This window comes from Falco cherrug, chromosome 11 (genome assembly GCF_023634085.1).
Source record: "Falco cherrug isolate bFalChe1 chromosome 11, bFalChe1.pri, whole genome shotgun sequence".
Lineage (NCBI taxonomy): Eukaryota > Metazoa > Chordata > Aves > Falconiformes > Falconidae > Falco > Falco cherrug.
The window spans coordinates 6,995,418-7,018,595 of NC_073707.1; the positions used below are offsets into that span (position 1 = coordinate 6,995,418).

Here is a 23,178-nt window from a genome sequence, read left to right on the forward strand (position 1 = left end):
CAGTGCAGTACCTGGAATGTAAAGGTCTGCCCAAGCTAGCAAAGGAGGAAATAGAGAATACTTTATACATCTCTCCAGTAAGATAGGACTAAATGTATATATATTTTAATGCAACACTAGACATATCTTGTTGATGGAAAAGCAACTTGAACCCTTCACCTTGCTCTGATTTATTTATTTTAAAGCAAGTCTTTGAAAAAAATTAGGAAAGATTCAGAGCCATTAGAAAAGGTTCCAAGCCAAACATAGCTTGGAAAATCCACCTTACGATACAGGGTTAAAAACGTTCAGCTAATGGGAGAATTATCAAAATGTTGCCTGATCATAGCAAAAACTATTTAGTACAGAAAGACAAAAAACCCAGAAGTTTATCAGTCTCATTAACAAAACACTCAAGACCACATACTTCCTACTGAATTTATAAAAAAAAACCCCAAAACCAAACAAAAAGGACATGAGATTTAACAAGCCCCTGGAACAGAGCACCAAGCTCCCCTTCACTTGAAATTTTCTTTTAAAGACTGGTTTTCCTGCTGAAAGGTACTTAATCAAGATGTTCTGCATTAGGTAGGAGATCAAAATAGACAAGCACCATTATCTCATCCAGTCTCAACCAACCAGCAAATAACCTACTTTCAATAAAATAAAAATGGCATGATAACACATTAGGTATTTTGTATTAGATATTGTAATAAAAAACTCAAGATAAGTTTGGATACTTTGGAAGTGTTTCTTATTTTCAGCATGACTACATTCATATTTGATGAGCAGGGCAGTGGTGCATAAATTGATATGTTTGTAAGAAAGTCCATGAAAGTTCAACTGCTTAAGAGATGATAGGATTGGCTTCAGACAGATCTCATTTATTTGCATTGCAGACATCCGTTAACCCTCAAAAACCCCACCAGACAGATGGGCCTCAGAAAGCATTTTACACACTCCAACATTTTATTAAGTAATCTGCAGCAGACTCCTAAGGTTGTGCTCAGGATCTGAACTTTTGGCCTTAGAATGAAAAGAGCTAGCTGACCCTCCTTGTCACCACACTACAGGTACACATGATGCTTTTCTCCAGAGTCGGTACTTCCAGATCGTCCAGGACAGACTTCCAAAACATAACAGAGAATGGAGCTGAGACTCCAGAAATTCAGTGGGCACAAAACACAGGTAGCTGGTGGCCTCCACACCTTCCATGTCCAGGTTTTCACAGGTAGGACTTCTGTTTAGAACAGCTCACATTTGCTTCTTTCAGCTTAATTTCTTTTTCTCATTTATTGTTTAACAAAGTAGACCATTTTTATTGGGTTGCTAAGTGACTATTCTCCTTTGGATCAACAACAGCCAGCTCTGTTTTAATTAATGGTGTTTCAACTTTATAAAGCACTCCAAAACAATAGGTCTTGTTTTGATAGAAATCCACACAAGTAAAAATAAGTGTTATTCTAGAAATATATATTAATCCTGTTTATAGTTTAATTTCATATGCAGACAGTTTTTATAATCTCCGTTTTGTTTCCTTTCATAAATGTATGTAAAATACAGAATAATTTTAATGTCTTACTTTGTAGGAGGTGGAGACTAACAGATGTGCAATATTCTGAACAGCTCCATGGTTAAATAAGTTTGTCTGGTGATCTGGACCCTTCAAAGGAAAAAATAAAACACAATTTATTTTTTTAAAATAACACGTAAGAGGTTTCCACTATCTGCAACTTATTGTCATGTATTTAAGTTAGATTGATGAACATTTACTTTGTAATCAGCTTGCATACCATTTTTTTATTTTAATTAAGTCCAACTCTTATATTTATAGCATTTGTCCTTTTCCCATAATTATTTCCACTCTTTTCTTCAATAGGCAATGAAATTAGTTTTCACAAATGAAAAAACATGGATAGAGTACTTATGTTTCTACACTTCACATTGGAAACAATTGAAAGCTCCTGATTTTCTCTACAAATCATATAAAAGATCCCCAGTTACTAATGTCTTCTTCACTGGTAATATTAAGCATTTTCAACAATTTTAACTTCAGAAGAGAGGGAATTAATTCTGAAGCTGTTTCCAGACAGAATGTGATAGTGCTTTGAAAACAGATTCATGTTTTCCTCCTACAGATTATTTTAGTTTCAAACATATTTACCCATAAATCTAATCAGCCATCACCCATTTATTGACTTCAAGATCTAAGTCGGCAATGGCTGACACAACAATATTTTTTTCAAGATTTAAACAGCATTTGGAATTAAACACAAATACTGAATTTTGCAGTAGAAAGGTCTCGGAACCTCTGTAGTATGACAAGGCTCGATGAGGTTGGAAAAAACATGAAATATCAATGAAGCCTGCAACCCTCAATAATCTCTTGTGAAATCTGATCTGTGACTTACAAACATCTCATTAGAAGTAGATTCATTACTCTAGTACAGGCTATGCTCAATTTAAATTCAGCTTTTAGAATGTCATAGCATTAATCATACCTCAATGCATTTTCTTGACTAATCTGCCAGTGAAGAAAGTATCTTCACTCCTTAATCTTTTGTTCAAACCCAGCTGAGTTTATGGGCACATCCATACCCCCTAATATGCATGAGTGACTCTTCATTTTCACATCTGAGATTAGCTGAAATCAGATTCCTCTTTTATTCAAAAGAACATTTTTAGAACATCTCTTACCTCTAAGAAAAAAATGCGTTAAATTACTTTTAGATGTAACATATCTGGTGCTTTAAGAGATGCTTCAGCTGCCACTGCCACCAAGAGCTTTCTACCAAAAAATGCAATTAAAACAGCATGGTTGAAGTAGGAAAACAACTTACATTGGCACACAGAAGTGGCTGAGGCAATGATTTAAAGCCGCAGCTATGCCAGTGTTGAAGCTGAAGAACAGATATTAAAATACGTGAAAAAAATGAATGAAATTAAAGTAAAAGAAATCATATCGACCTAGATAGTTCTAGTAATTCACAAGTATTAGTGATTTGTCAATGAGATGCAGACAGTAAATTCTGCACAAACAAGACAAATGCATGTACAGAGATGCCACTTGGGTGTATTCTGAGTTGCATAACTAGATACACATGAAAATATCTGATCTGTACACATTGTTTGCACATACCAATCCAGCTTGCTTAATGCACAATCAGATTAAGTGCTAACCCGTAAATAGGGACAGTTTCAAAGATAAATGTGAAAACTTGGTGATACAATCTATCATTTCCAAGCAGCTCAGGCACCAATTTAATAACAAGGCCTTCTGCTTTTTTCTCCTCGTTGGTTATACCAACAGAGTTCCAGGAACCAGTCCTATTATAGTGATTTTTCTTCCTCCAAAGTGACTGAATGACATAATATTTCAGGAATAGAATCACACTTCTTGCATGACTTTCCATCATAGAATGTCATTTTTCAAGAAAGCAGAAGGATAGAACAATGTAACAATTCATTGCATAATGACATTTTTAAAGTAGATATCTAAATGCAAATGTACCTTGGTTCAGAGATCCAGTACGAGGCCTAAGATCATGTAAGAAAATATTCTCAGAAAGGGCTTGGGAGGAGGCTGCCTTGATCACAGGCTTTATCCTGGATCTTTCCCAGACACAAGATTTTAATTTTCAACTGGTGGTGAAATTACTCCTTATGTGGAGATGTCACCACATTCAGATGTAAGTTCCAGAACTATCTTTTCAAATTATTTATACAACCATGTGTTTCCAAATGCATACCTTATCTTTTTAATTTGATCATTAAAACAGTAAAGCTTACCACTCACATCACTTCCTCTGAAAACAAATCAACTGCAATAGAGAGAATCTTAAAAGGAAATTTCGACTTGCATTTTTAGCATACCATGTACAACAACCTGATTTCAGTTTACTTATTTGCTCGTATGTTGATAGAATCCTGGCTCCATATGTTAAGTACTGCATCTGCTCCCCCTGTAAATCAACACTTTGCCTTGCTTAAGATGGCTCTTCTCCAGGGTCAATGTTTTCCATCAGTTAATTTTAATTAAAATGCAGCGAGAAGCTGTAAAACTAAGCAGTAAAAGTGGAAACCAGGAGCAATATGCTAGGAAACTGAATTAAGGATTTCCTAGCTCAAGGGAACAGGTCTGAGCTTTCCCAGGGAAATCCGAGCAGCTGAGAAAGAAAGAAACCTGAGAAGCCCAACCAACCAAGACCCTGGCCAGGGAGAGAAAAAATGGATGTACAAGATCTAAGCAGGAACAAGGAAGGTAGGAGCTATGATATGTCACTATAAGTTTAATAAAGAAATCTACTAAAATGAGGAAAAAAGAAAGAAAAGCACCAATACCTCTTAGAATATATGCTAAGCCTTACCTAAATACGAAAGCTTATAGTAACTTATTTCTTCAGGAAAAACTTAGAAAGGTTGTCTCACTCATGGCCTTTTGGGGAGGAAAATGGAGTCCTCATTAAAAATATAGTGAATACTGAAACTTTTGGTATTTAGTGGGTGTTTTTTAATTATAAGAATGTACTTTGCCTATCCATATATATCAGAACCTGCAAATTCTGCTTTGCTGCATTAGACATATTTTGTTATGTCTTAAAACACTAATTGACCTTAATAATCAGACCTGAAGCCCAAGAACTGAGGAAAAAAAAAAAAAAAAAGAGGGGGCATTTTAGGTTTTTGCTGAACAGCTGTATTTGCCTAGGCAAAAGAAAAATGAGTTCTTGATCAATTTAACATTTGTTATGATCTGTTTACTCAACCTCAAATATTTCTTTTGTTATGCAGTTGTTTATTCTGTAAATGCAACTATTTCCTAATACTCATACCCATCACCCTGTTTTTCTTGTGCATTCACACAATCAACTGTTTCTTTCCAAAAACTTGTTTTCTCAAAACATTCATTGTAAAATTTGTTCAAGAGAGATCTGGGGGGCGGAGGAGGCATTCAAAACAGTGTAGTGAGTTCACAAGACCTTCCTTACTCTATTCTTGTTAAGTGACTGACATTTTCTTTGTTAACGATATATTTGATATGTTAAGTCACCCAAAGTTAATGGAGCTACAGGGAAGTAACACACTCGGAAAAAGATGACAATAACTGTTGCCACATTGGATTTATTACCTGAAGCTACTCAGTAGTTCTCACATAGCCAACAGGGTTTATACTGCTACAGAGCTAACCCCTGATCATATGAACTGACTTCTATACCACCCTATAGTCAGTCCTATGTTACCTTCTTGTAAGCCAACATGGCACGATTTTTCATCTGTTCAAGCTACTCAGCCTACTAAGGAGGCATCCAAGGGCCGCTTAAACATGAGATGCCTCACTGGTGCACTTTTATTCTCAAAATACCAAATTCTTTTTCCAATATTAGCTACAGTTCTGAACTTTCACAGTCCAGTGTAAGATTTTGTCTTAATGTTTTCTTTAAACAATTCTATAAATTTAGCAGCCGAGTTATATTTTTATATCACACTAACTCTACAGTTTTCAGTCCTCAGTTTCACCTAACAGACGAAACACAACTGGATGAATGTACACAAGTAACAGTCAAGGTACAGAAATATACATTTTTAACAAAGGAATAATTCAGAGTTCCAGAAGGGTCATTGTAAGTGATAAGGTAGAAAGGTGTTTTTCTAGGTAAATACTTAAATTCATAAATTCTGGAACTTTTTCATTTGTTAGTCTGAGAGGTAAATACAATCTATATTCTTTTAAACTGTTTATAAAAGGTAAAGATGCTGTAAAAATCTAATTTCCTACACTGAATTATTTTGATATCGTTCCCATATAACCCATGGGTACAGTAACTACCGACAAAACTCAACAATAATACAAAAAGCAGTGGTGTGTGGAAACTTGGGAGGGTGGGGAGGGAAAGAAAAACCTCAATGTTCGGGGTGGAGTTGCTCCTACTTTTAAATTAGTTTTCCTTTATCGAGAGAATTGCATTCTATAGCAGGAATGAACATGCACCTGGATAAACCTGTAACTGGTACAGCTTAACTGAGAAGAGCATTTTTCTTCCTCTCAAACTACAGTACCTCTTAGAAAAAAATCTCCAGGTTTAGAACAGCTGTCTTGAAAGCAGTACCAAGACCTCTGCCAAGGGATGCTCACACTGTCTTGAGACTTCCAGAGGAAAAAAACCAAAAGCCTTCTAAAATTTATACTGATAATAGTGAGGAATGATATTCGCCTAGATGGTTGACTTTGTTTAGTAGCTAAAGGTATAAATATAGACACACTTTGTAAAAAAACTTATTTGCATATTTTGTTTTACTGTAGAGAAATATGTATCAACCCCAATAAATCTGTCAGCAGATCTAGAGCAGTAACAGTACAGTCATTACTGTCCTAATGTTCCTGCCACAAAAGGCAGTATCATCTTACACAGTTTCTTATATGCCAGAAACACAACAAGTTGCATAAAGAACATGAATTCTCTTTCTTACTTTGCAGCAATGTGAGAAGATCTGACATATGTATTCTTGTGTATATCGAGACCTACTGAGCAGTGCCATGAGGTGGGAGATAACTGTAGTATCCTGGAAACAAGTGAGAAAAGAAAAAAAAAAAGTATTAACACTGTATTTCAGCATAGTTTCTTCACAGTTTGCTACTTAAAAGAGTACTGCTGATTCTGCAGTGTTCTCCTTCCACTGGAACCTGTATGGACACAGGCCAAGACCTTTGTAGAAGTACAGGAGAGACTTTAAGGCCCAATTGACAGTTCAGAGCCAAATCCTCATGCAAAAAAATAAAAGGTCAATGTAAGTTAGATATAAAACTTCTGGGATTTGTCTCCAAAATCTTTATTTCATGAGAAAATAATAAAATCATCGGGGGAAAAAACATACCAATTGTAAACATGGTCACCAAAAACAATTACTCCAAGGATTGTCTTAGTATTTTCTTACTACAAGTGTGATTTACTTACCGATTAATTTCGGCTCTAAGTAGAAAAGAGCAGGGAGAGGAACAAGGTGCCAGGCTGAACAATGCACACTCCACCTTGAATTCTGTGGCACTCACTTTCTAACAGATTTATGTGGGGTAATAATTTCCTTTGTCTTTAAGTCAAACACACACTATAGATGCTATTAATACACAAGACTCTAATGACAGAGAATTCCAAATAAATCGGCAAAAGAAAATCATTATTCTGAAGTTCCCTTCAGAAAATACATCCAGTTACTTAAGCTCTGTGGTAAGTTATAAAACCACAACACTTTAAAGCCTTCAGTTACTTTTACCAGCACATTTTAGTGGCTGCAACTGCAGTGACATTAAAAGAAACATTGTGAGATAAAGAAAGAAAAAAGAAAACCCACAAGATAAACAGTGCTGAACAGAGGAGATGACAAGACTGAACGAGTCTTCCTTCCCAAAGGACTTACGCTATACTGGCCGTATATACAAGTCACTCAGAATCTTGTTTCACCTGCAGGATGAATGATGGATTGCAACCCTCTGACTAGGAAGAGGTTTGATTAGAGTAAAAACTTCATGCTCCTCAGCTACTCCTGCAGTAATGAAAGTAGCACTAGCCTGATTGTTTTAATCACTCTTGTTTCAGAGATATAAAGCAGTTTATGAAACGTTTTATTTCACAATTACTTGGGAAATTTTCAACCACACTTTTTTATATTAGCAAAATAAACATGCATAAGTCTCTCTTATTTGTATACGTATTTAAGGTTAGGCAAAGCTTTGCAATATTTATATATATATAAATATATATAAAAATAAAAAAAATTCAGCAAACTAATTTTAGAAAGCTTTGCTGCCAATGATCCAGTCTTCTTATTCTCAACAGAAAACAACAGGACAACAGATCCAGGAAACACATTGAGAATAAAAATAACTTGTTTCTATTGCTTGTTTCTCAATAACTGGAAAGGATCAACATGCAACAGTCTTATTTGCCATTTCAGTATGCTACTAAGGGGAAGTTACTTACTAGAAACTGGAGTTTTTCCAGGTACACCAGCTATATATCCATGCTCACTGCATGCTTATGTGCATAGGAAAAGCAAGGGACAAACTATACTAAGCAATATTCTTCGTGTCTGGTCAACAGTAGCTTCAGCTATTCCTCTGCCTTTACATATAGTAAAGAATATAGAAACATATAGAAACATCTCTGTTTCTTTGCAACTTCGGAACCCAAAGGCCTGCAAGTAACTGGTTCAGCTGCAGGGCAATAGTGGAAAATAAATCTACAGGTATGTTGTAACAGCAGAGATGGTCATAACCGTAATGAAGGGTCTCTTGACTCTCCCTGACAGTGGTAAGCCTGCGGTGCTGTGTAAAATAAGTGGGTATTGAGTTTTGGGTGTATGCCAAGCAGAGCAGCAGACTCCCATGAGAAACCAAACAGAAGCAGGCCAACCTTGTCCTCAAAAAACCATGTTACAACCTTACAAAAAAAAATAGCAGGTACCCAAAACTAAGTGTTTCTTCCTTTGAGCTAAAGAAAAACAAGTTGACAATATACCCAGAATTCTTCTGTGTTTTAACACATTTGACCCATTAAAACAGATTCTTGTAATTTTCTGTAAATGTTAGACAGCTGAAGATATCAAGCCACATCAGTGCTCAAAACTACATACATATATATATATGCCAAGAGGCTTATCAGTGATAAAAGTAAACCTTAAACAAAAGGATCAGGAAGTCACGAGGGTAGGGGAAAGAGAAAGGAGACACATCAGGAGCTTCAAAACATAAGATGCAGACCTGAAACCTCCTTCAAGGAAATCACTGTGTCATCTGGCTTATTTCAAACACTGCAACTAGAAGGATGTAAATGTTCATCTAAAAGTTAAAGTCTAATGGAACCGACAGAGATACTCCTCTGCCCAAGGTAAGAGGTAAAAAAATTCTCAACCAAAGAAATATATGAAGAGGGAGCCGAGTGAAAAAAATCTGCACCAGGTCAGTAATCCTTAGCCAGAAGGGATTCCCATGAGCTAAAAAGAAATCAAACTGCCACTATTGAAGAAGCATAGACACCATGCTCCCTAATGCTGGTAATGTATGTTTTTCTGTTTACATGATCTAGAAAACCATAGAACATTGCAAACTTCAGGGTATCAGGAAGCAGAAAACCTAAACTGGGGGGAAGAAAACATGTTTGTCCTGTTTTGGTCTCTTCCCCCAGATAGGTAGGGTTCTAGTTAGTAAGCACCCACTATTATATGTTGCATTATATGTTGCTTTATAACTGTACTTTGTCCTTACCTTAAATTTGGTTTTCTCTCAGCTAACTAGGATATTTTAGATAAGAATTTATAGATGTCAGTATTCAGATTCTTAGGGAGAAAGAGAAAGCCAGAGAGCAGCAACTCATTTATTTGCTAAATCACAGGTGACTAGCTTGCAACTAGGTCTGACCCTTGCATCCATTGGGTAATTCTTACGGCCTGCTCTGCACAGCTGTCTGGCCTACAGAGAGATACTGGCAGGTACTATGGTACCTGCGTGTGTCAGGCAAGGAATGCAATTCACTGACGTGATGTCACCTTTATCACAGGAGCAATGCACATCTGATACTGAACACTGCCAACTCCAAAGTGGTCCTGTAACAGGCTATGACTTTCCCTCCTCCCCTTGAACTGGTTGAAAGGTTTTACATTTTGTTTAATATTTAAACTTCACCTGGTGGAATTGCTTATGAAAATCAAGATTTCAGTGCAAATACCCAATGATAGCATTTAGATTATTCTTTGCTAACAAAGATAGCACTTGAAATCTACAAAAAGTGCAAGAAGGCAATCTCTGTATCAGGAGCTGCTGGAAATCAACCTGAAGCTAAAGAAGCGAAGATTTCTGATGCTATCTTTCAGATTCTACTACAACATATCTTCCCATATCCTTGTTTTTATGTCCCAAACTATGGATAAAAATATACTGCTTTCATCCTTGAACAAAATAATTACTCAGTTAAACTCTTTTATTCAACAGAATAACGTATAACAACTCTCTACCTGTACCTAACATCAGGTAAGGAACTAAAACTTTTATTTCACATCCTAGCCAGTGATATTGCCGTGCAACAGTTACATTTCACCTAAAACTTCCAACAGCACTGATGACATGCGTATTTTTGGCTGCAGTTTGATAAACTGGAGAGTTTTGGTAAAGATAAAGTGGACAGAAACTGAGCTTCGGTTTGGAAGCTCTACTGTAGAGTTACAGAAGCGGGAACATAATGGCACACAATGATTTCCATAAGATATTATCTTACTGGCCAGCATGGCCTCATGGACCAACGGTAAATTCCTGGATGATGAAAAGCATTTTAATTTAGCATTTATGAGATGGGGATGTCCTGGTACTAAACATCCTGACAGGGTACTTCTGGCATCACTGTGACCCCAGCAAGGATGTTGCATATGTAAGGGTTAATGAATCCTGGCAATCAATGGAGTACAGGTTCCCTGAAATTCTATCAATACATGAAGAACTGTATTATTAGATATTCTGGACTAGAAAAGGCTATGTTTGAGAAGTGATTCTTTGGAGATATATTTTATATGCCTTCTCATTTTGTCCCATCAAATCAGGTACGTTGTGGGTATGAAAAGGTTAAAAAAACTTGGAAAGTTGCAAGAGTGCTTCCTTAATGCTTGTGGGAAAATTATGTTAATTTTGCCCCTTGATTCTACTAAAATATATCCAACTTCTACAATAATTTTGGTATGTTTATCAGAAAATAATCTAGAAAGAGTAAAAAGATGTGTGGGTATTACTGACTTCCAACTAAATATGAATAGTAATTATGTGTCAATATGAGGCTGCATAATTCCACTTTTTTCATATTAGTATCTAAGTAACAAAGCAACCCTAGTAAGCAACATGGAGTCTACACTTATAATTCGCAGTTAAACCCATGAGAATCACAAATCCATTAAAATGTTGTCTGCTAACGAAGACTAGATCCAGGCAACTTATGACAAATATCTAGACATTGCACATATTGTAACAAAATTATTGCCCATCCAAATAATATTGCGAGAGAGTTAAAAGAATTGCATTTACCTGCTTGGATCCCAACACCTACCTACATTCTTCATATCCCTTTTTAACATCAACCCAAAATTTACAAGACCTATACTTAAAACATTTTTGTAACGGAGGATTATTATTCTTTTTTCCAAGTCAGAGAACTGAAATTCTTACATTCATTCAAATAAATTCAAGCTCTCTAAGTTAGAATTCATCATTTTACAATTTTGATTTTTAGGAAACAGTTCAGATCAGAGAACATTTAGCCTTGCTATATGGGCTCAGTCATCACAGTTAGGAGGAATGAAAGGAGTAAGGCATTAGAAGATGACCTAGATTCTTCCTTTAGTAAGTGCATATCACTGAGCCATGGTGGAACACATGTACACTCTGCAGTGTAGTTTCACTGCTTGTTAAACACCTCATTATTTATCGGTGTAACATATTCTGTTCTGTCACGCTAGCCCTGTCCCCTCGATTGTTCCTCCTCCCCTTCATCAAGCCTGGCTGATCGCCAGGTGACATTAGGTTTTCATCTCAAACCAGAACAGTAAGGAGGAATGCCTTTCACCTAACATCAGTAGCTCACATAAGCTGGAAAACGTGACATTTCTGAAACTTCATTCCTCATTGTCTCAACAGCAGGAAGAAAGTCAACCTGCTGCAGTGCCTTCATCCTCCAAGCTTCCCGTAAGGACAGACTCACTCACAGCAGGGAACATACCTGCCACCTGCCCTCTTCCTTCAAGGCCAGCATAGTAGCCACAGATAGCAATTTCTCAATAAAATTGTATCTGGGTCACATTGAAGAAGGAAAATGGGATCACAACAGAGGACATTTGTAAGGAAATGTGCAGAATGCCTTCATGGGTCTTCTGCCACTGAATCCATTCTTTTTGTTTTAAATACAATAGCAGGAGATGAAGCAACAGGCTATCCATCAGACTGGATTCGACTTGGTGTTTGAATCTATTCAGCAAGCCAAAACACTCCTAGCCACATTGAGCTGGCTAGTTCAGACACACAAAACACTTCCCAGTGTAATCTTACAATTTAAAAACAAGTCTGTACATGTATCTGCATCTCAACAGATCCCTCACCCTGGGACCCCACGTCATTCCTCATTTCCGTTTGCAGGATGGTCACTAAATCTGTCTTGGTATCAAATCCTGCACCATTCCAGTGAAGGCAGTCTCCACAAGATGTGTTTACCTGGCACAGCAGGCACAGATTACTGCTCTGCAGCAAACCTGCCGTAAGATCTCAGTATCAGACACCGAAAGCCTGGCCTTTTTCAGAGCTCAGTGTTCATTCATCTCTACATACATATGGATGGGTCTTCACATTTTCTCAGAATGAGTCCTAATATAGACAAAGTAAGAACTATTTTGTCTTTGGAATGGAACATAATTGCTCAAATCTGCCAGCAGTTTATCAATCCAGCTCCTGTCTATAAGGAAAGGTTCAAGGGGACACATGTTGGTTCTGACACCTAGCATTTCTGCTGGAAGAAATATTCAGGTTACTGTGGATGGCTTGGTTTTGGTGGTTGTTTTTTTTTTAAATGAGATTTTATGTTTATTCTCTCCCAAACCTATTACAAATAAAAAGAAATATTTTAAGCAGATCTCTTTAAAGTGCTTCTGTATCCTGGATCTTAACCAATAGGTCCTCTGAAACCTCTAAGTGACTGTAACAGCCTTGGAGACATTGAGCTAAGTCATAATTTCTTGTCTTGGAAATAGTCTTGGCCCACGTTTCAGAGACAGCATCCTCCAGAGTCAAACCACAAAGAAATCCTGGAAAAATTTTCTATCTTAGATACAACTCAGGAATCAACTTTTCAGAAGTCTTCTCCAGAACTGCTGAACAAAAATGAAAAGCCATTAACAAACTTAATCTCTTACCTTTTAAAATAGGACCTGATAAAAGGCAGAACTCAAGAGGCTGCTGAATAAGCCCTTTCATTCATTCAAGATCTGAAGCTATATGGAAATGGCGACAGTCTCCCTGGAGCTGTTGTGATCAGAAACAAAGAGGGAGCAGGGTGGCTAAATGAGAACTTTTAAGTTCTTCCTGTTATTCTCAATCTCACAAAAGCAGAGTGTCTACCATAAAGTGTTGATTGGGCCCATAATTACTTCTTTAATCACAAAGACAACTTCTCAACAACTGTTGCCTTGTGAAACACAGCTTGCAGCAGTGGGGGTTGTGGCTATACCTTCCAAGAGATAGGAAAAATATCTCTTCTTTTCAAAAGATTTGCATTCATTACTTTTCAAAGCATGGGTTTGGGTATGGCCACAAAAGAAGAAAACAAGAAGCTGATTTGCAGAAATAGGACCTTAAGGACAGTCACAAAACACTTAACTTTCAGGTGTCCAACAGGAATGGGAGATTGGAAAATGGGTATTACAGTTGAAATTTAAGAACAAGGGTACCCTCCCTAGATGATCATTTCCTGTAGTTATGGTTCATTAAGGGACATCACAATTGCCTGAACAAGGAATAGGGTAGCAGAGTCCTGGCATCACTGTTGCACAGCACAGAATGCAAAGGATGAAACAGAAAATCCATTATCATAGGCATATCATTCCCACAATGTTAGTGGTAATTTACATGCTAATACTGGTTTTCACATTTCTCTACATATTCTCCCACTCCCTCTCCCTTCAAGATATCAAATCTCTCCTCCAAATAGGGAGCAATTAATAGCCTCTATTGAGACCGATCCCTAGGAAGAGGTGTAGACTGTTAATGGAGACAATCACCTTCAGCCCTGACTTTGGATGCTGACAGCAGGAAGCAGATGCCCCTGCAATTATGAGCTCTTACAGGCTGACTTGAGGGAATCCAGGAGCATGAAGTGGAGTCAGAGGAAGGAACAGAGACACAAAGAGGAAACTCAGATCGCTCAGGAGAGGTGCCTTCAGTGGTCACACATACAATCTGCATTGAGTCTCCTTGCTGAACAATCAAAGAAACAACTGGAAAAAAGGCAGTGAACAGTGGAGGACAAAGCTGGCTGGCTATATATGCATATTAAATACAAGGGTAAGCTGTAAAGAGCTGCAGAAAGACTTCGTAAGATGGACTAAACTAGCAGGTGAAATTCAGAAAAGGTGTATGGTAAAACTGAGTCCATCGTAAGTTTACATACCTATTTCTGGAATGAAAATTTAAGAAAACATTAGACAAGGAACAGGGAACAAAACAGACATCACTACAGCACCACATAACAACTAGACAAAAATCATGAAGAAAACCTGTTGAGGACTTAACACAGAAATTGTCTCTAATGGTAACAGAGACACCCAAACCACAGAGAGAAATATGAAATGAGAGGCCAGCTGTGTCCTTCGCTGTAAGCATTAAGTCTTCCTCAGCAAGTGACAATTGCCCTCAGAAGCTGGACCTGCTGGGTGAGCTCCAGCCAGCAGACTGGTGCAACGCTATCCTTTACCAAGCAGAAAGAGAATGCTGGCACGGTACAGTTTTCATGCCACAGCTTGCCTCATCCCTTACACTGGGACAAAGGAGGGAAGACTGCAGACCCTTCTTCCCCCTCCTTCCAAGTAAGAGACAGTGACTGAGTTTGGGCAAGGCCTTTTGTGTCTAAGCTGCCAAGAGACAGTGCTACCTTCAGACAGGACTCCACAGCAGTGGCTTTGCCCAGTCACCTGAACAAGGTCAGCACTAGCTGCCTTATTGCTCACATGCTCCAAGCTGAACTCAAGATTACAGCAATGGTGAAGGATGTTTTCTGTCCTTCTATCAGTTAAATGTAAATCACACGTATATCAACTAAAAGCAGAGAAGTTTTGGAAGTGAATCTCTTCCACATGTAGTGCAAAAACTAAGCAAGCACCCTCACATCTGCAGTGGGAGGACAGTGAGACATAAAATTTTAAGTTTCAGAAACTAACTTTTTCCAATATAGTTGTGATAATGCTATCTGTAAATACCACTTAGAAACAGTTTTTACTACCTAAGATTGCACACAAGCCTGAAAATTCCAGTTTTTTCTTTTACCAGTGTGCTACCTGGTTGACCACCTCATACTAAATATTGCTGTAAGTGTTAGATGAACCAGATGCCTTAAACATAGGTGAGAAATGCTAACAGTGTTGGTCAAACAAGTCCTCATTACTACTGCAGACAAGACCTTTCACGCCCCCCAACTCTATAGGTTTTAAAAGGACATAATAATCTGCTTACAACTTACTGCGTACAGTAGATCCTCTGGAGTTACAGGACTGATGAATATGGTACGGAGACATCGCAGGCAAGCTTCAATAAATTTCAAATCTGGTGACAGTAATCCTATAAATATAGACAAAATCTACTGTTCAGTTTCATTATCTTTGCTTATTTGAGTACTTTAGGAACATTTACTAACATAGTTCCATTAAGGAAAAAGTACCTTGCAGTAAGGCTGGGATAATATGGCAGTCTAGTAGGGATTTGACATTATTCTCTGTACCCATTGCAAGGCTTCCGAGGACCACTGCACATTCTGTTCTCAGTTCTGTGCTAGAGGTTTCTTGCTGAAGTAAATACAGCAACCTGGAAATAGAATTATTTTCAGAGGAAAATTCAGACATAAGAGAAATTTTAAGTCACATATAATAATAATAATAACAATAACAACAACAATAATAAACGTCTGATTCCTGCTCTGTAAAGAAGATGAAGTTCTTAATAGAAAGATGAAGACTGAACAAAAGAGTAAGATGAACACTGTATTGATAAGAACCTCTTTACACTGTGTGTTCCTATACAGGTTTTACCTGCTGTTATGGTAAAAAGATACCACACTTTTTTCTAGAAATGTACTGTCACAGCACTGATATCCAGGATTAAGTCTTTCAGGATACCAGGAAGATCCCAAATTTCAATTAAAGGAAATGAGTCTGCAGTTTGACGTCAATGGGAAAGGGAACCTCATGCATCTCCCATAACACCTAGGGGCATGATTACCACCATCGTGATGGTTATCATTTTTGGCAGTGATTTCTTCTGGGTCACTGTTGCAAAATAATTCTGTCATCAAGCACAAGCATGGGGGCTAAGAGCAATCTGAGTTCTGAACACTGAGAAACGATCATATATGCACATAAAAACAAGCCCAGAAAAGTCTGATGTGCAGGAAGGCAGCTGAGAGTGTAACTAAACAGGATCACTTCAAGCCTAAAACACACCTTGCCAAATGTGCACCTTGGGTCTCAATCAATTTGGTTTTTTTATAGTATCAAGATAGCTAGGAGCACCTTTGAACTTATTTAAGATTACATCGGTAGCGCCTGAATCACAGCAGAGGTCACTGAGTGCTTTTAGTCTAAATTTGAGTCATACAAAGAGCCCAGATAGCAACCAGATTCCTACCTCTCATCAGCACAGAAAATAATCACTTTAAGATTCACACGGTTTATAAGCTTAAGATGAAAACTGTTTAACCACAGGCTCCCACATTACGTACAAGTCTGAGGAAAACTGTAACAGGTAAGATGACTTGGACACCGAGATACAGTTCTTCCTGTATATGCAATATACACAGCCACTTTTCTAGATTCATTGAGCTAAACCAGAAATATTCTCACTTCAGTAACAAACTACTCTGGTTTGAAAAGGTCTCTCCTAAAGTTACGCAATATACTGAAGCCTTCTCTAGGAGCAAAAAGGAGCCAAGAGGCAGCATCTACCCCACTGCTGAAGGGGACAGAAGTAGTTACTCAGGTAAATGTATCCCTGAACAAGATGCCCCAAAAGCTGACTTCCTAAATCAAAGCCAAAGGAAAAAATAACCAAAATCACAGCAGCTAAATGCAATTTAGGTACACAGGACTGGAAAAGGCCACTAAGGGAACTGCAAGCAGCCCCACAACAGACAGTAACACAGAAAAGTAGCTTTAACACACACTCCAAATGTTTCCCGCTTATGTAAGGCAGTAATTGCTTCTTAGAATTCCCTACATTTGAAACTTAAAGGCCAACAGACATAACTATAGGACATTGCTAGAAGAATGCTAAGAGATCAAAGGTCTCTTCAATAGCTCTAAGTAGCATGTTTATTACATAAAATTCAGACTATTCCAGGCAGCAGATAATTTACCACGCTCTTGAAGAAAAATAATCCCCTAATATTCCCTAACAATTTATCTGGATTAAAAACTTTCTGATAGTGAATCTGCTAGAAAACTGCTTTGCTCTAAATGCAGGTTTGACAGCAGCCAGAAGGGCAGTGGTATGCTAGTATCACTCAAAGCACACATGTACCCTTCTTGAGATGTAGCTAATCTCATAGTGGAAAAAAGTTCCACAACACAAACACATACTAAAGAGATTAAATATAATTTCTTCCTGAAGACAAACAAAACAGTTGAAATGTGGCCCAAAATTAATATGTGAGATGCAAGCAACCCTAAAAGCATAGACATCTTTTCTCCTTTCAACTTCCTTCGGATTCAGAATGGCACAGATTTCCAAAATCATTGCTGTTTTCTTTAATCTACTCCTTCTACGAAATCACCAGACAAAGGCATTCAGGTTCCTTTGTCCCTGCTTATCTGTTTTAGCTGAAAGGCCACTTATTCCTGATGTTTAGAAACCTCTTCTAATTTATTGTATGAATTTATTCCTGTCTAATTTACACCAGTTTGGTATCACATAGATGATATCCTTTAGCTTGTAAGATTCTTCTCATTTCTTACAGCGACCAGCTAACAGTCCTGAGGCACTCTGGCACAGACTGCCCCTGTGGCTCAGTGGAGTGGAGCTGATCTGCTGTTTTGTTCTTCATTTTTCTGTAGGCCCCTTTCACACTGACAGAGCAAGGTATGTAAAAAAGGCTCAGATTATCAGTTGTTCCATCCACAAAAACACATCTCACTCATCAGTTGTGCAAATTAAAAATTAACCGTACCTATATTACCGAATTCTGGAAAAGGAACAAAAATTATACTTAAGGCAATAAATTACATGTTTCTAAAGCTACAAATTCCGGTACTGTATTCTTTGAATTATCACCTGCGCTATGTTCAAAGTAAGGATTAGTGCTGTTTCTGAAAAACTACAAAAGCAGCAAAATACATGCAGTGTTATGCAAAATCATCACAGAAGTGAAAAAGCATTCCGCTTCCAATCCAAACGGGACAGAATAACCTTGCGTTACTATTACATGTTTATAGACATGTTTTTGTTCTCTGCCTTCTAGATCAGGAAAGGACAGATCGTAAGCAGAAGCTTCTTTGGTAATGTACAAATGCACTGAGTGACCCCAGCTAAAATTAATCCTTGAAAAGATGTTAAATTTTTTCTAGACATTGAACTACTACACAGAAAGTGCAATCTCATCTACTCTTCTACTCTGTCTGACATTCACTAATTGTCAAGAAAAATCCCTTATTGTAGAAAATAATTTGAAAGGAATTACCACGAGCAGATCAGAAGATGAATTAATTTATTGCAGTAACCTGCATGGATGTTATTTTAATACCAAAGGCTTGACTTTTCTCAACCCTTCTAACTCACACGCATACATTTTATAAGCCAACATTGCAGAACAGTTTTCAACATGTCCTATTTCTAACTCCACTGCTAGAGACATTTATGTGGCTTCTATAATCCCTATGACTTTATTTCACAGCAAAACAAACTTTTTTCCCCCCCAGTATTTGAAAAGTAAGCTGAAAGATTTGACTTTAAATTGGCAATTTAGAAAACATACTGACAACCCCCCAGACAAGTCAAGAACAGAAATCAGCAAGAACATACGTACCACCTTTCGTCTCTACACACAGAGTAAAGAATAAAAACTTCTAAGTCTGCCACCAAAATGATTTAGCTTCAGGAATAAGCAGTTTATTAAAAGTTACTTTTAACAATTGTTTTAAATGATACAGTATATGATATAGTAATTTTAGTAAGGCTTAAGGCACTCAATTCCTACTGTTTTCACTTACGCTTTCCCAGTCTGCTCTTTCAAATGTGTAAGTGTTAGAACCCTTCAGTGAGGGTATCTGTAAGGACGTACTCAGGCTCACCCATGCCTGTGCTACACTAAGTGGATCTATTTATGCTGCAGGGACATAAAACTGACTCATGTAGTTTAACTCGGCACATACAAAACAAACATGTCATCAAGCAACATAAAACAACTTCCAAATAGGGAATAAAAGGCTCTGTTTTCCCTGAATCCTCAACCATATACCCCAAGACAAGTGTTTCGGCAGCATCCTTTAAGTTGTGGATTTTTTGCTGGGGCAAAGACAACCAGCCGTTAGCCCCTGTGCCCTTCCTGGGAGAAAGGCCTCACACGCTACTACTGACCACCACTAACCTGGAGACACGCTAAGCTTGCTTTCAGAATTATCTAAAGGAGTACCATTACAGAAAGATACCTGTTCTCAGATTAGATGATTTAAGAACACCAAGCCCCCCCAACAAGAATCAAAACTAAACTAACCTTTTCACTGATTATTTTCTAACAAGCTTAGCCATTCAACAAGCTTTACAGACACGGGAATGCCTGAGGAAGACTAGGAGACTCCTCTAAGTGTTGGTAAATATGGCTGTAATTATTAATTACAAAATGCCAGTAAACATCACTTTTTTTTTTAAATACCTTTCAATAACCTAGATGTCAATTTAGAAATGCAAGAGTATTTTCTCCCATTTTCAGTGTCAAGTCCTGCAAACCTGCTCTGAAATGCACCTTCCTGGCACAGATCACACCAATAGGCTTCTCTGGTTATTAAGGACTTCAAGAAATAATCTGTTCCTTGTATCCAGAAATGTTCAGTCATAAAATTACAGAATATTCATAGAATCATTTAGGTTGGAAAAGACCTTTAAGATCATTGAGTCCAACCATTAACCCAGCACTGCCAAGCCCACCTAAGTGCCACATCTGCATGTCTTTTAAATACCTCCAGGGATGTGACTCCATCACCTCCTTGGGCAGCCTGTTCCAGTGCTGGACAGCCCTTTCAGGGAAGAAATTTTTCCTAATATCTAATCTAAACCTCCCCTGGTGTAACCTGAGGCCATTTCCACTTGTCCTCGCTACAGCCCCCTGTCAGGCAGCTGTAGGGAGGGGTAAGGCCCCCCCGAGCCTCCTTTTCTCCACACTAAACATCCCCAGTTCCTTCAGATGCTCCCCATATCACTTGTGCTCCAGAACCTTTACCAGCTTTGTTGCCCTTTGGACACGCTTCAGCACCTCAATGTCATGTCCTAAAACACTTTTTTTTTTTTTTGTTTTGGTTTGGTTTTTTGTTTTGTTTTGTTTTTTCAAAAAGCACCCTAAATTCTGAAGGTTGTTCTCTTCCAAAGAAAATAATTGCTATTTTCTTTCCCATTAACACTCTGCACTGGTAACAGATGTTACTGCTACATTAATGTTGAAGACTGAAAATGAAACACGCTGCCTATATTCTATAGTCTTTCTATGTTTACAATAGAATTCCTTATGTAAGCTTTATAATTAGTGGAGATCAAAGTTTCATTTCAGATTCTACATACAGTAAGTTTTTGAAATATTAGTAATACCTTTTTCTAAATCTTTAAAACATGATTGCATTTCAGATTAGGTTTTCCACAGAGCTAGACACCCATAGTATAACGTTTTCTGTTTTTTTCTTTAAAAGAGAGAACTGGCACCAAGCAACATTGAAAATTAAGTAGTTAAATGACAAGCCATGAAATTACAAAAAGTTTCAAGTGAGGAGAACCCATATAACTGATAAAGATGAAACCATGCACTAATAAACTACTGTTAAACATTAAAGACAAAGACCACATCCTTCTATTGTCAGAAGAAACACAGGGATAAGGACACAAATATACACCCTGGGCTGGTTTGTTGTTTCCAGGACCTAGCATAGATAAGTTCAGCAAAGATGTTTGTAGTACGTTCCCTCCATCTTTCAATATTAAAAGGATAAAAAAAGTAGGAAAATGGCATGTACATGCAGGGGATAAAAGGGAAGGTAATAATTTGCATTTTGGAAGTTTAAAAAATATTACTAAGGTAACTTGTTCATAGTCCGCATTCTTTAATGTCCCTGCTTAACTTAGACCCTTTATCTCCAGCCTTATCCCTTATCAGCCAGCCATCTGACCTCCACCAAACCTGCAGAAATACTTGACAAGGCTCTGCTAGAACCGCCATAACTCACTTTTGTAGAGCCTGAGAGCTTCAGGAGAAATCAAAAACACAGAAGAGATACTCTAAAAGAGCAAAGAGGTGCTAATGTTCCTGTTGACTTACTCTTAAGCCTGCAATCCCATAGTAAAGCTCATTACCATGAGACGGGAAATGAAATCAAGCTAATAGAAAGATCTTGCAACATCCTCATGAACATTAATATAAGGTTTGATGCTAAGTAGTTTAAAATGCAATATTTGGACTTTCCCAAGCTTCTAGAACGCTTCCCTGAAATATTTCCCTCTAATGTTTATATAGAATACAATTTCTTCCATTCGTCCCTGTACTTCTAAGAGCAATTAACTAATTAAAGCCTCTCTGTCAGATGTCAGTAATGGTATCCAGGCAATCATATCTAAATGAGGTAGGACAATAAATCCATCCAGATAGATACTTCCATGAACTCCATGAACAACTATACTTGGAAACCAAAAATAAAGTCAGCTGTATGCATGATGTATTCTGAACTGATAGGGATTCATCTAGGAAAACCACACAACATTCTACTAAAGCAGAAAACTTTCAAGGAAGTAGCTGCTGAACAAATGGTAACTACAGTAGCTTAGCAAGGAAGATAAACAGCTCACATTTTCCTTCCTTTTGAAGATTGTCGAGATGGGTGTGATGCATCAGGAGTTGTGGGCTGTAAGACAGACTTGGATGACTTAGACCTCATCAATCCAGTCTGACCATAGACCTCAGAGTCAGCTAAAAATAACATAAATTTACTCTTTGACATTCCACCCCACTTACAAGTTGTCACAAAAATCTCCAAAGTTCTTAAAGTATCTGTAAAGTAGATGAAACTCAGCACTTCATCAAGCCCCATCAGCAGGCATGTGGAAAAAGACCTCAGGCTAACACTTTGGGTTATAGTACCATGAATCTTAAGATATCTTTTATCAAAGTATATGACTAAATAATCATGATTGAATTAAAGTTTTTATCTGAATATTTATTACTAGTCCTCTTGCAAAACAGATGAATGCACTATTTGCTGGAATGATCGATTTCTTATTCTACCTTGGAAGATGCTTGTCTTCCAGTACATTGCAAGAAGGTCTGAAAACTATACCATGGAAATGAATATACAGATGAAGGTACTACTGAGGCACATGAATTACCATAGGCTTACAGAGTATTGAGTAAAAAGTTAATACATGCATAGAGGCTGACCTACATTTAACATGTGAGAAGTCCCAGTGAGCATCAATCCCAAACTGTGAACCAAATTAAAGTATGAGAATAGATCAAACAAGATAGGACAACATACAATTTTTTTAAAAACTGCTCCTTTTAATGCATTTTAAGCATTACTTTTCAGACAGCATAACAGGAAGCAATCACTGGCCACATAATTTTCCCAAGCAAGAAGTATCATTTTAAAAGTACACAAGAGTAATTTCTGTAAAATATCTGAAGTGACAAATCAAATATTTATGGATCCTTACACATGAGGACTCAAAAATATGAAGGATTTTTATGACTGTTAGTCAAAGAAATGTATCCTAAACATTCTCACTTCTGGAAGAAACAAGTTAATTCAAAATGTCCAAAAGTTGGATCCAAGGGCCTGGGGCTAACTCTACTATCAAGCTAAAAAAACAAAACTACAAAGCAAAGGTAACTAGTTCTGAAAATTTTCATACAAAGCAAATGGTACCTGTCAATTTTTTTTTTAAAAGCCAAGTCAAGCAATGTGATGGTAGGACTCAGCTTTGAACCATACTGTTGAAAATGTTCCAACTACTTCAATGTCTGTAAAGGAGACAGTAACACAAACACTTCCCTGACATGTGGATTACAAAGAAAAACATCCTTCTACAGTATGACAGCGCTGCAAGCAGAAGGGAATTAAACTGCAAAGCAAGTTTTTCCTTTAGAAACAAAACAAGGAGCCTCAGCTTACATAGTAATTCTAATGCTTAGACATCTTCACTTATATTAATTCTGTTTGTTCTATGTA

At 37.5% G+C, this 23,178-nt stretch overlaps 1 protein-coding gene across 9 annotated transcripts in view; it reads right to left on the reverse strand.

Moving 5' to 3' along the window:
• ARMC8 (armadillo repeat containing 8) overlaps positions 1 to 23,178 on the reverse strand; it is an 86,815-nt gene that overhangs the window by 37,036 nt on the left and 26,601 nt on the right. For 5 of the 9 annotated variants that reach the window (XR_008734382.1, XM_055723325.1, XM_055723323.1 and 2 more), the window contains 5 exons: positions 15,429 to 15,571; positions 15,231 to 15,328; positions 6,448 to 6,540; positions 2,820 to 2,879; positions 1,562 to 1,642 (listed from right to left, as the gene is read on the reverse strand). Coding sequence is in view for 7 of the 9 variants with exons in the window: in XM_055723325.1 (XP_055579300.1) it covers positions 1,562 to 1,642; positions 2,820 to 2,879; positions 6,448 to 6,540; positions 15,231 to 15,328; positions 15,429 to 15,571 (475 nt within the window). In the remaining 2 variants the exon portion in view is untranslated. The remainder of the gene's footprint in view (positions 1 to 1,561; positions 1,643 to 2,819; positions 2,880 to 6,447; positions 6,541 to 15,230; positions 15,329 to 15,428; positions 15,572 to 23,178) is intronic. The other 4 variants (XR_008734383.1, XM_055723326.1, XM_055723324.1 and 1 more) reach the window with 1 other exon arrangement.